We start from the raw sequence: 14098 nt of genomic DNA on the forward strand, positions 1-14098 counted from the left end.
TTACATCTGAAAAGAAATACATCCCGGTGTCCCGTTACTTACGTTCTCACTCGCTTAGTTGCAGTGTTGGAATGTCAGATAATGGCTGTGTTCGAAACCGCCTACTTCTCCTACTACTCCCACTACCCCTACTAACTTTACCTTTTTTTAAGTTCCCGGATGCATACTAGATTCGCCAAAATGTTACTGGTATGCATCATGAGATTACTACTTATACTCAAACTACCCAAGATGCAATGTAACGTGACGTCACTGATCGTCATTTCCTGTCAGAACGGCAGTTTAAAGCTAGCTACAACGAGGGTAGGTTCACTTCCTGTTTTCACAACAAAAGCACCAATTGTATCGTAACGGCTTTCCCTATGATAAAAGGCAACGGGTATTTTATTTTGTGAAAATAACCAGAAGTGCGTTGCTCACTACGGCTAGCTTTAGTAGCGCTGAATTTGTGGGAACAAAATTGTAAATAGTCGGTATTTTGTCAGGTTTTCAACACGTTGGGGATCTAAACGACTACTTTCTCGCCTGAAAATGTTTCAAATGTTGCTAAAGTTTACAGAGTTTATAGCTTAAGCGAAATCAGCATCAGGCCGGCTGATTTCGGCTCGGGCAGGAGCGAAATGCATTTTGGGTAAATGCTCTGCATACTGTCTGATCGATGGGTTTGCAAGTATGTAGTAGGCGGTTTCGAACACAGCCTATGTCAGGCAGCATTTTCTCTTCTTTATGCATCGAAATCAAACTTCATTCAATGTTTTACAAAATAACTTGGTTGTTTTAGATATTTGAATTGAATCTAATTCTTCAAAAATACAACACATGCACCTTTGTAATCTTTACCGTCATCATCATCCACGTTTACACCAGGAGAACTGGACCTTCTTGGCAGCTAATGAAATTGGAGTGTAGCAGGATAATAGAAAGAATTATGAATATACTAAAGCCCAACAATGACATCATAGTAGATCCTTTTAGACCTTTATGAATGGCGCTGGCCTTTTGTTTTTTTAAGACTCTGAAAGTGTAGTTGGTGTTCGACGCCCTCGGTAATTTTGCTGTTGGTTTGGTAATGAACCTAATCCCAGAAGGATCCAAGAGACAAAAAGGTTGAGAGGGGAAACGGGATGGTGAGAAAAATGGGATGCAAGACAGACGGTGGACCAAAAAGGCATCAGGAGTCAACCTTAGTTTCTACTTTCATTCCAACTTTCTCTATAGTGGCTCAGTCATGGAGTTATATAACCTACAGCTGTATAAAGATGCAGTCTTTTATCTGGAGGATAGATGACAAGATACATGCACTGTCTTTAACCAAGACACGCACCCAGTCTACGTTTCTTTGATTTACATCACTTCTGAATAGAGCATTTAATACATGCTTGGAGTACAGATGGAGAACTGAGCTGTCAAATAAAGAGTAGCATCCCTGCTTGGAATAATACTTAATCTTCTCTTGAAGCGACTGAATTGATATGCCATTTCATTTTTTTGTGTGCGTGTGTGTGTGTGTGTGTGTGTGTGTGTGTGTGTGCTTTATAAATCTAATTGATTGGTGGATAATTAGAATGCAAATAGCAGCAATTATGTTTAGTGCACTCACCGGAGTGGCACTGCTGAGCGAGATAGAAATACGTATGATTGTCTCACTTCAAAGAGGTAAACTAATCAGTAAAAAGCAGTGTTTTAATGACTCATAAGCTCTCAGTAACTTCAAAGCAGTTAGATTTATGGGTCTTTTTTGGGCTAATAATCATCATGGGAGCAGTTACAAAAGCATATTTAATAAGATCCTTTTAAAACAGGTAGATGCTGTTTTTTTTTTTTTTTTTTTAGCTTTCATCTTTTAGGCTCGTTAATAAGTTCCAGAAAGTGAGAAACTGGACAAAATGGAAATATAAAAAGTTCCAGGTGCCATAGTGTTGCCCGTCTTTTAACTTTTCTGGTTTTGAAATGAGTGTGCACAGACTACTTAGAGATTTGGTCGAATTAATTAAGGTGCTTCCTTCAGGTATTTCAGCTCTTTTCTAAGCAGCTGCACTTTAATGAAGCTTCAAAAGCTGACCAATTTTTTTTTTTTCCATTTGATGTGATAGCAGATTTCAAGATTTCACTATAAGTTTCTGGTTAATTTTTGTGTGTTTTCTCAAAGTTTTTCAACCGCTGCTGCTGCTGCTTTCTCCTGGAGGAGTCTGTTTGGGCACTCTAACTTCCAGAGTGCAGAGGTCGCAGAATGAGAGCACAAACCTGCAGGCTAGCAGACTAGATGAAAATTCACAGTCACCTGCCTCAATCTGCAGCCCCCTCTGTGCCAGCTGACCTGAATCCCCCTCCAACTGCCCTCTGCCCCGAGCTGTAGGGCAGTGCATGCTCCTTGCTCTTATTCCCTCCTCGTTTCACCACAGTCCGTCACTCATCATAAATGATAAGGTAGCCGAGGGCATGTAACAGTCTGAAAATGTCCAAATAAAGTGTGTGTCTGTTGTGAGAGCTTGTGTGCGCTGTCTCTGACAGCGAGAGGGAGTGAAATCACCAGAGCCATAAAAACATAGGGACAAAAGGTCACACTCACTTTACGTCAATAAAAGTTTTGGTGTCTGTGTGTGTGTGTTTGTGTCCTGATGTGGAAGCAACACAGGGGAGTGTTAAAACAGATTACCTTTGGGCAGTAACAACTGGTATACCCCTCAATCACACATACATACACACAACTACAGCACCAACAAGAAACATGCACGCTTTTGAAAATCAGGAATAGTTTTTTTGACCAAATCCCGGAGCAGTAAGCGGTGCAAGTTTATCGAATATAATGCATAAATAGCATTGGTTTTAGACCACAAAACCTGCTTTTTTTAATCTGTAATCTTAGCTCACGACACCTTTTAGTTTAGTTTTATTCCAGCCGAGTTGATTTCTCAAAGCGCTTGAATTTTTAACCCTATGTGCTTCCTTTCTCTGAAGCAACAAAAATGCACGTAGTGATGACAGCCAGCCTGCTATTAAACCTTCTGTTTGGAGAGAGATTAAGGAAACTGTGGCAGTGATTCAGCAGAGGATAACCACCAAAAACTGCTGAGACCAAGGAGAGGGGGGGGGGGGGATCGATAACGGAACAAGTGCAGAAAAACACTCCAGATTTAGCAGACTAAACTGCTGTCAGGTGATGGATGAGCAGATGGGGGTCGGGAAATTAGAAGGAGTAAGATCCACACCGAGAAGAACGGAAGATTTTCTCACTGCTGCAGGAGGAGTGACCCTCAAAACTCTGTAATTTTGCCAGTAGACTCAACAAAGGCAAGCACCAACCAAAGAACCATCATATACTTGTTTACTGTTGTTACGCTCTCCACATTGTAGCATGACAACAAACTGGTTTGATTTAGAGTTTCAGCATAAATAAAACTGAATGATACGGCTGGAAATGTGATGTGTGGCTGCGTTAGGCGTTTTTCAAATGACAGAAAAATTTCAAGCACACCCGTTGCATTTTATTTAAAGAGGAAATAGTTGCCTTCTACTACATTTAACAAATTAAGTGTGGATTAGTTAGTTTTTCGGGGCGAACTGTGTTTGAGACAGATAATTTTGTGTGACGCAAATGATAAAGAAACTGAAATGAAATGACACAATGGTAAATGGTGTCTATGGAAATCCGCAATATGTACAGAAAACTCTGTTATTCAGTGAATCAATGAATGACATTTTAGTTTTTAAGGGAGTTTGCTTGATGGTTTAGGTGTAACATAACTGGGGAGTACGTAGAAAACTTGATGTAATAAGCCACACACTGTACTGCCTATACCGCTGTACCATGACAATATTGTTACTTATTTAGATTTTTACAGCTACATTGTATTCATGGCTTTTTCTTTTTTTTGTTTTTTTTCTCCAGATCTTGGTGAACTTCATTTCCCAGCCTGCCTTGTTGTATGAGAATGTGGTGGTTAGCGATGGGAGCCCCATCCTGAGAGACCTCCTCTTCAGCCCGGATCATCAGTTCCTGTACGCCCTCACTGATAAACAGGTAGGACAGACACATATGTGAGCACTCCAAAGCATAACCATCAGCAGTACAGTCGGATATCGTTTATCCATGATGCAGAAAATTGTCAATTTTAGGGATGGATACAGTCATATGTGACAACCTATGGTGCACAATTGCATGCGTACATGTATTTTATGTATGATCTAAATATAAATGGCAGCATATATATGCATATTCTACATTAATATGGATTCATACACTGTCACACATTTTATGAATACAGTCCATACTGAGTGCATATTATATTAAAATATGCACGTCTCTTTTTAATGCGAACTATAAACTGAAGGTTAGTAAGAGAAGGAGCACCATAAAGAGCTGATGAGGAAAGATGAATTAAAAATATACATTCCGAAGGCAAGCAATCAAGCTAATTACATACAGCAGCACATACGCTGCATGGACACTTTTCCAACTTAAGCAGCATTCAAACGCTCTCTCACTATCTTTGTGAGGACTGTCTAGCAGTTTAATGCCTTCTTTAAACCTCCTTTTTTTATCAAAGATTATAGCTGAATGTCTAACCCTTACACTTACTGTAACGTTCATCCTTTAATCTAACTTTAACACTAAATCTTGACTGTCAAAACTCAAACATCCAACATTTTGATCCCTGCAAGTGCAAATGTTGTGGGCTCCCAGTTTTATAACTCAACAAATGTAATAAAAGAGAAGTTTACAGAGTTTTGTTTGTGGGAGCCCATTTAAGGAGCAAGCCCAAGACTCATGAATGCATGGGGGAAAATGCACACATCACATAACCTTCATAGAGTCTCTGCCCTACATTTCATCAGCTACTATCTGGCTTCCCTGTGTTACGGTTTCAGATTTTTCACAAAATTAATAAAGAATGGACTCTTGGGCGGATATATGTTAAAATTGTAAAATCTCTTTTTATTTAAATTTTTCTTTACGGTGGCTTTTTTTTTGCTATAAAAACTACCGAGTTATCCATTTCTGTAATGCAGCAGACAGGTTAGTTCAATCGAAATGGAAGTAAATTTAGCTCAAAACCAGACTCATGTATTGGTATACATGCATTTTGTATGTGGTAGTGTGAGCTCTCTGGCGAGGTAGTGATTATGAAATGTAGTTAATTTTGCTGTGTATGTGCACATACACTTCTTCTGCATCAGTAACAGATAGTAGATACAACAGGTGCAGAGAGTCTGTGTCAACTTGTGTACATGTTTGACAAGGCACTCGACCAATATATGGCAGCTAGCTCGTACTTGTTATTTTTAGCACATACTTTTTTGCCATCTCTATGGAAAAGAAGTAAGGTTTGGTCAGCATTATTCAGTAAGGAAGTCAGCTGGTAGGCAGGTATATTCCTGGTCAGGAATATATGAATATAATATATGAAAATGATGTGATTCATTTACAACCCTATATACAGTAAGTGTTAGGATAATGTTTGTCTGGTGCTGTATAGATCCTCTTTTGTATGAATGCATGTGATTCATATCTAATCCTAGAGCTTGAATAAAGCTCCAGCTGTGTCTCCTTATACTTGTGAAGAGAGTATCATTTTTATAACCGTATGTTCCCTCATATGGTTAACTTTTTGTTCGTGGTAATTTAATGGAATTAGTGTTCAAAGTTATGTTTTCATTGTAGTGCAAAGCTATACCACCAGTCTCAAAAGAGGCATACCCTATGGAACAGCTGCAGAGATTTTCTGTGCACGCTTCTAATTTTCGGTTTTAGCTAACGTTAAAAGAATCATAATTCCACATATTGCTGAGGTCAACCTGCTTAAGATGAGGAATACAAACTTATTTCGAGCACTTCAATGTGATGGAGTTCAGCACATCATTACCATCCACTTTGACTTCTGTAATAAACATGAAGTAGAATTGTCTTGATCATGAACAAAACCAGTAAATGTCGAGGCTTCACAAAAGGAGAATTCATGTCAGAATGACCACTGAAAAAGATATTTTCATTGCACATCACTTCATGTCACATTCTCAGGCAGCAGCTAATATCGCATGAGGCAGGCATTGGCCTGTGGGCCACACTTTGAGATTGTGTGGTAAATCAGCACAGACAAACAAGCACGCATACTTTCTTTCTCCCTCTCTTTCTCTCGCACACATATCCTGACACGCAGGAACACAGTCATCTCTAATTAATGTCATGAATATTAAAATGTGCCATATAGGATGGAGCTCGGCTCCACTCTTCCTTGTGGGAATACACTATACGTATACCTTTTGCGTAAAATAATGAATGCCTAAGAAACCCAGCTACCTTCCAAAAATAAATAAGCAATAAATAAATAAAGGAAAAAATTAGTTAGGTTAAGGAGGCAACTGTATCCACTGAACATCCTAGCAAAGAAAGACTCCTTTTAACTCTATTTTTTTTTTTGCTCTACATTAATATACGTAGGTCTGTTGCTCCAGATTAGGCTACAGATCCGTCGCTTGCGTGCATCGGCCAAAATTACTATCTATCCATCGAAGCGACGGAGCTAACGACATCATTTCCGGCCATCATTTTCACTTTTCCGGTTTAGCTCCTCTCACAACAACAACACTGTCAGGTTTGGGTGGTGGTGCGAGGCGTAAAAGGACACGGATGCGGACTTCAGAAAGCAAATTTGATTTTTTTTATTAAAAAAAAAACAAGGTTAAAACAAAGCACGGCTGAGCCGGATGACAATAACTAAACTGTGAGAAAACAAAACATCACTATGGCTGAGAAAAAACAAAGAATTTGACTTGACATGAAATACTTAACTTGGCGGGGCATGAAGGATATTGACGGGTAGGATCTGGCAAACACAATGAGGAAACAAGCACTAAACAGGAACTAAAAACCAAGACATGAGACAAACTTAAAAAAATGATAAAACTAAAAACTAAACAGGAACTAAAAACATGGCAAAAACCCCATGGACGTGACAAACAGCGCCATTTTTGAAGGAGTTTACCGTGTGCCGGTCAACATTTGATCAAAATTATTTGCATTTCAATATCAACAAGCTCCAACTCCAACAACAGTGTTTCTCTCTCGGTCGCCATCGTTCACTGTGAGGAGTGGAGCGGAGCCGGGAGGTGAACAATCAATCAACGACTTTCACGATAGACGTTGCGAGATTGGGTCGTCTAGCGTAGCGACGCCTACTGATCGGGAGGTGAACTGCCTTGCGTATCCGACATCCCGACGGAGAACTTAGAAAGGATTAATGGCCTATGCGTGACCACGGAGTCGGATTGACGGATAGCGACGGGGTAGCATGCCGAGGCCTTAAAGGCCTTTAGTCATTTAGCAGTTGCTTTTATCTAAAGTGAATCACAAATGTGAAAGTCTCAGTAGCTTCTCATTTCCCTCAATGACCTAACCTGCTACGATACGTATAAAATCCAACAGCTCTCGCATCTATGGGTTCTCTTCAAATGCCTTCATTAGTTTGATACTGCAGACACCCCTTTGTCTTCTGGTTCCTTTACCTCCACTAAGCCCTTATCTCATAACAGTTAATGACCTCAACATGATAACCTTCAGCGAGACTTTCCCAGTATGTAGGCAGTTGTGTTTAATTTACCAGCGATTAGGCTTAATTGACTTCCATGTGTCTGAACGAGCACAGAGAGGAAGTGGAGTGTAATTGATACAAATGGATGGCGTCACTGTTGATGTGACAAGGAAGGAGGGGAGGGGAAATGAGGCTCTACAATCATGGATGGTATTCAAGGAGGCTGGAATAAAGGTTAAATGAAGAGAAATACTTAAAACGCATGTTTGAGACACACATGATGGGTTTTTTTCTGTGACACACGCCATCCCAGTTATGTAGAGATGGAAAACATAAATACATGCTTCCAGGTGAGAGGCACATGAGTGAGAAAAACACTTTATTTACTGAACAGAAAACAAAAAGTTGTTTTAAGGCAGGTAGTCAAACATAAATCCAAAAACAGAGCACTTGAACTTAACTTTGCATGGAGAATTTACTGTCACACAATGAGAAAACGGCAAAGAATTAAGGCCAAGGACCAGAGGAAACCTGGTAGTGTATGTAACAAGAGAGGCGATGACGATCACAAAGCAGGTGAGCGGCAATCTGTAACTGAATCCAAGTGTTAAACCAGGAGAAGGAGCCAGTAGGAGGATATGAGTGAGCTTTTACATTCTCAGCCAATGTCTTTGGTAAATGCTTCTTATTATCTGTTTTCAAAAAAACTGTTATCTGGCAACCTAGATTGTAAGACTGAAGCGATGTTATCGATGAGAATAATAATAATACTGGGCTTAGGCTTTTGTCAATTTCAGCCAGTAGTGCTCTGCAGGATGAAGGAGGTCCATGCTGGGAGCATTTGCAGATCTTCCCTTTTTATTTCCTCTCATCTGCATTAAAGATGACTGCTATTGCCACCAGAAAGTCTTTTTCAATTATTAAAGCCAGCGTTTTATTTTTGATGAGCACTGATATGGTCCTTACATGTCTGTCCGTGTTAGTTCAGTGACAGCAGGGAGGTCTGCTGTGAGGAGAGAAACCTCTTAGAACCCACAGCGCTCCCTTTTCAACACATTTAATGGTGATGCTGTTACATTTTACAAATGTAGCCGGTAAAGTGCACACATGCAAGTCAAGGACTCTCATCCTTAAATTTCTTTGCCCAGTAAGCGTCAACCTCACTTTTCACTTATTTTGTTATTTGGTTTTTCTAGTAAGTTTATGAGCTCAATGGTCAGTTTAACATCTTCTTTAATAAAACATGATGTTTATTTAGTAAATTATGCTCACATTTAGAGTAAAACTGATGATAAACATAGCCCAACATTTGGCAAGGCACCGAAATTGACGTTTTTTGTTGTTGTTTTTTTTAACAAAAAATGGCGTAAAAATTAGTTATTTAGCACAATTAATAACAACAACACAAGGATTCTGTTTCAAAATCAAAAAGGAGGATGTGACGGTGTGGAATTAATTTCCAAGACTAACAAGTGTCCTGACTCTTACTGTTTTTCTGTAACTTGACTGAAATATTTTTCCAATCGCTTACTCCATTGCTCGTAAAAGCAGGATCCTTATAGCCACTGTTGCACTGAAAATGGCTGCAGGGGGAAACAGAACACAGCATCTGCTTCTTTGCTGCATTCTAGAAAACTGTACCTTTTAAAAAAGCCGGAGGAAAAGGAACGAAACTGTTTCCCGAATTTTGTTTTGGGATATCTCCCAAGTCATCGCTCATCGTTCCTCAGAGGCGGGGCACAAGTTGCAGCTTCTCCGGTGACCGGGTTAACGTGCCCGGGGCTCGTTGTTGCTGACGCTGCAGCTGCAGCAGCAGGTGTGGTGTCACTGATGCTGCTGACAGCTTCTGATGTCCATGATGAGAAACCAAACTATGCTATCATGCGAGGCATCATTTTCCATGGTCTTCTTTTAGATCCGTCCCTTGGATTTAATTTCTGGTTTAAGATATCCAATGTGGCAAAACCCAAAATTTAAAAAGAAATGTTCCACACACCAGTAGTAGATGTTCCACTGGATATATGTGCAGTCTTTACACTAAACTCAGTTCAATTCCCTTACAAATGGCCATAGAAGTAAAATTTTCAAATCGTTTTCTCTGTTTTCGTCACCAGTTTTGAAATAGTTATGGAAAATGAACGTACAATTTGGTACTTATTTGTGTTTGAGCCTATTTTGTGCCCGATACTATTGCTGTAAAATCCATTTTTTATCGTTTTAAATCCCATATTTTCAGTCTGTCTTCGAGGAATCGCGCTAATTGACAGAAAAGATGAGATGAAACGACCATCTTTTCAAGGAGTGCTTATAATGGCCTTTCACTTTCAGATCTTCAGTATTGACCAAATTCACAGTCCAGCCAGAGAATAAAGCTGGAAAGGCAAGATGGAGAATGTGAGTGGGTTAGAGCTTGAGAGGTGGGAAAATATAATTGGTTTGCAGGATATGCTCTGTTATTTTCCTCAACTCTCTGTACCTCATATTTGCAACACTCCTCTGGCTCTGCACGTCTGTCCGTCTCCAATGGAGTGAGTTTGTGGAGTAACTACTCTCAAAGTAATGGTTTCAGACAGCATAGAATAGAGGATGGACCTTTTTCTCCCACTGCTGGGGACGGGAAGTTGTGCTCTAGGCATTAAAAGACCAGAATGTGCAGAGCCCTTGTAGTCTGCTGATGAGGAGTATCCTCCAAGTTAGAGGCTATCTGGATTCTGGATTTATTGTGGTTTAAAGCAGCCGGCCAAGCCCACATGCCCATGGGTGTGGAAACTTCTGAATTTTATTGAAGCCACAAGAAGTATCCAAAACAAAAACAGTTGCCTTTCTCTGGACTGAAAAAAGTGAGTTTAATCTTGTCTAATCAGATGGGATTGCTATGTTTATAAGCATATTTGCAATTTTTGCTATCATTTCATCAAAAAAAAGAAAAAAAAAAAAAAAAAAAAAGGAAGATGGTATTCATTAATGTTGGCAGAGTTGGGCTGATACGTCTCACCTCCGAAAACCCCAAACCACTTACTGGGATTTGGACTCTTCTCGGGGAAGTTGAAAGCCTGACATATCCACACTTTCTATGATGATCACTTTCGGAGGTGGGGTCTGCTCTTGCCCTGTTTGTCCTCCTCTTCTCCTCCTCATCCCTCCATTCTCTCCCCCTTGTTGAATAATAGAAATGCCAAGCAATGAGAGCTCAAACATCAAAAAGCCCATTTCGCAGCTTGACAGAGCAATTTAGCTTTTGCCGTATTCACTTGCACATAATTAAATGCGTCGGACTGGACTGCAGCATATACACCACATATCAGCACAGCTGTACTGACTGCAGGAAAACATAAAACTGATTCACAGCTAGCGGAGAGTTTTCGATTAGCCCACCGCAGATTTACACATGCCTCTCTTTGTGTCTTTGCTGTACACCGACGCCCTGCTCACAAACACTATCTCACTCTGTGTTGTTTTGTTTTTTTTTCATTCCGTGTGTCTTTGCTTGCCACTCACTTTTGATCTGTTTCGGCCTCCTCGGTAATTTCTCATCATTTTTGTGTTCATAAAAACGAACTACGGCACTAAATCAATTTAATCATCGCTGTTGTTTCCCAGTTTCACGTTCAAATTGTCTCAGTCTAATAAAAACGGCGCAGCCGGAAGGATTTTTCATCCTGTCATTGCTCTTTGTTGTTGACGTCACTGAGACGGAAATATTTCTTTCATCCTGCATGTCCCTGTGGATGACATCACCTAATTGCTTTAAAGTAAGTGACTAAGTAGATTACAGCTCATAATCTATTGATTTCCACTGTACCTTTTGTACCAAATGACTTGTTTATCATGTAATTACAAGTCTGACTGCTAACATGCAGCTGTGAGGTGAGCTTTCTTCTCACTTCCCATGATAATGAGCTGTTCTTTTGCATCACCGCAGACTGAACGCTTAAAGGACTTTGCAAATTGTAATCTACTTCATGTATTGATGCTCACTACTCGGTGTCTGATCTTTTTGCTGTTGTAGCGTCATGGCCAGATTTGCACTACTGAACTCAAAGAGAAAGGTCAAGCCTCTCTGCTTGTAAAACAGCGTTGTAAGGTGACCCGGGACAGCGAACGGCCTCGTCTGTGTGTGGTGGCTCAGACACTGGCATGATAATCTGATGATGTACCTCCATGTATTGATTTAGCTACTGTACAGAAATGCACTGTACTGTACTGCGCCGTACAGTGGAGAAACCCTACCCTTGGCACCACATCAGAGAGGGTTCATATTCAATTCACTCAGCATTTCTATCACTTGGAGGTCAGGGAGAAGATTACTGCCATGGGCTCCTTTTTAAACCAGTTTCTTTGGTGTTCGTCCAACTCTGAAGTTGCTAAAATTGTTTGCGAAAACGTGCAGTGACTGGGAGAATAATGAGAACAAGATACATAAATCTTCTGCATGTGCCCCTGGCCCCGTCAGCCAGTGGGTGAGTTTAGCTTTGGAGCAGCGTGTCTTTGCGTTTGTTTTGCATGGGGCAAATAAGAATTAGTGACAGCGAGGTTTCCTGCCAAAACACACTGTTATTTCAGTACAACGGTAAATAGTGTGAATAATTGTGAAAGTTATCAAGGTGAGCTCTCAAGTTCAACACCTGACTTTTATTGACTTATAAACCCATGTGGATTTATGACTGGTGTCATTAAACAAAAAGAAAAAGGGCTCCAAACTGAAAAAACGGCTATCGTATATCAGAAAGGGAAGACATGCATTGGAAATGTTGTTTTCTGATTTTGTGACTAAAAGGAAGCCCAGATGTGACTTGACAGTGATAGGATGTTTTTAAGTATGCTGTGCTCACTAAACCATATAGCTCTGCAGTGAGCCAGAAAGCATGGTATGTTAGCATGATTCATAGCTGGTTATATGGTTGACAAACACTTACAATTTAACAGGATGATTAACAACAAGACTAGGTAGCTATCCAGCCATGTCACTGTCTCCAAATCGATATTAAGTTTCTGTAAATAGTAGTAAGGCCGTGTGTATCACAAGTTGAAGCATGAAGCTGCGAATTCGCTAGTGAGTGGAATACAGAAGATCCCTTATGTGATACAAAGTATCAGTAAAGTCAGTGGATCCGTGCATCATAAGATGATGCAGTGAAGAATTACACTCAGTGTTGTAAAATTTTCTTCTTTTCATTTATTTCTTAGCTTGTTTAAGATTGCTTGTTTAAACTTAGACTGAGGCTTAGACTGCCTCCGTGTTGCCATGGTTACACTCTTTAAGTACAGGCTGAACTAGCATAATTATTCAGAATGACAGAGGTGTGTCCTCTATCAATAATTGATGGACACACTGCAGCCAATTAGAGAAATGTATACCAGGCCGTTATTTAAGTGAAAATTGTTCATAATGTCTTTTGAAATGATCCATTTAATTGTTTCTATTCATATGCTTATAAGTATATGTATATTTTGAAATGCTGTCAAAAACTACCACAAATGACACTGAGCAGTATACTTACTTCAATTTGGTACTCTACTCGCATATTTTGTATTGGTATATGTGCTTCAGTAGTCTGTCCTGTCCTTGCTGTCAAACAAAAAGCAGACGCGCACAGAGAAGCTGTCAAAGGCAGAAACGTGAGTGATCGACTGATCAGGGTAGGATTTGTTAGACCATCAGAGGGAGAAGTCTCACTGTGGTTTGGAAGAACAGTGTGACTTCAGTTTGAAAGAGTAAATGTGATGAAGTTATTTTTGTATAAATGTGTGAGTGTTTCATACCAGAAGAAAGGCAGGAAAGACTGTGGGTGTGTTGGACCTTTTGTGTTTTTTGCAAGCTGTACGAAGTTGTCTGCTGTTAAGAAGACCATTTTATGGCAAGGGTATGATACAGAAAATGGGCTTATTTACTCTCAAGAGTTGGATAAAAATATTGCCAGTCATTAATGTTTGGAGCCAATATTTAGCTTGGCTGTACGAGATCTGTCGGAAACGCCTCAAAAGAGCTAGAATGTCTCCATTCAAAGATAAAATGATGTGTGTCTCTAAAGCTCATTATCAACAAGTAGCACTGTGCATCTCATTTGTTAAAAAACTAAGCAATTCATTTCTCCTGGCCAAGAGAGTTCCCCACGCATAACAACTGTTTTTGTTGTAAGACAAATTTTTCAAGTAGGTGGATTGTTTTGCTCCTGGAGAGAATGAGGCTAGCTTTTTGCCTGTGCTTTTAGTCTTTATGCTAAGCCACAGTGAACTGGCTGGCTGCCTCATATTCAACTAGCGGAATAGCACAAAGGCAAACGCAAGAACAGATCAAATGAAAAGGAAAATTTGGTTTTATTTGACTTAAAGTAAAGTAGCGTGGGTCTAGAGCTTCTTCTTTAATGTAATAAAACACCCCGATTACATCAGGCCATCGATACGAAGCTGTAATGTTACAAACAGTAATTTCCTCCCGTGTATCCCCCTTGTGCAGGAGAGTCACAGGGGGAGATTAGGACACAGAGAAACATATTATGGAATCCCACTGTGAAGGTTTTCCTGACTCTGGACACGAACCGGCCCAAAATCCCCTTCATGTTCTTTTT

At 40.0% G+C, this 14098-nt stretch overlaps 1 protein-coding gene across 2 annotated transcripts in view; it reads left to right on the forward strand.

The window, feature by feature from the left end:
• Window positions 1-14098, forward strand: part of LOC142390569 (plexin-A1-like) — a 234820-nt gene that overhangs the window by 90628 nt on the left and 130094 nt on the right. For both annotated transcript variants that reach the window (XM_075476108.1, XM_075476109.1), the window contains exon 3: window positions 3890-4021. In XM_075476108.1, coding sequence (XP_075332223.1) covers window positions 3890-4021 — 132 coding nt within the window. The remainder of the gene's footprint in view (window positions 1-3889; window positions 4022-14098) is intronic.

The sequence above is a fragment of the Odontesthes bonariensis genome, chromosome 10, assembly GCF_027942865.1.
Source record: "Odontesthes bonariensis isolate fOdoBon6 chromosome 10, fOdoBon6.hap1, whole genome shotgun sequence".
Classification (NCBI taxonomy): Eukaryota; Metazoa; Chordata; class Actinopteri; order Atheriniformes; family Atherinopsidae; genus Odontesthes; species Odontesthes bonariensis.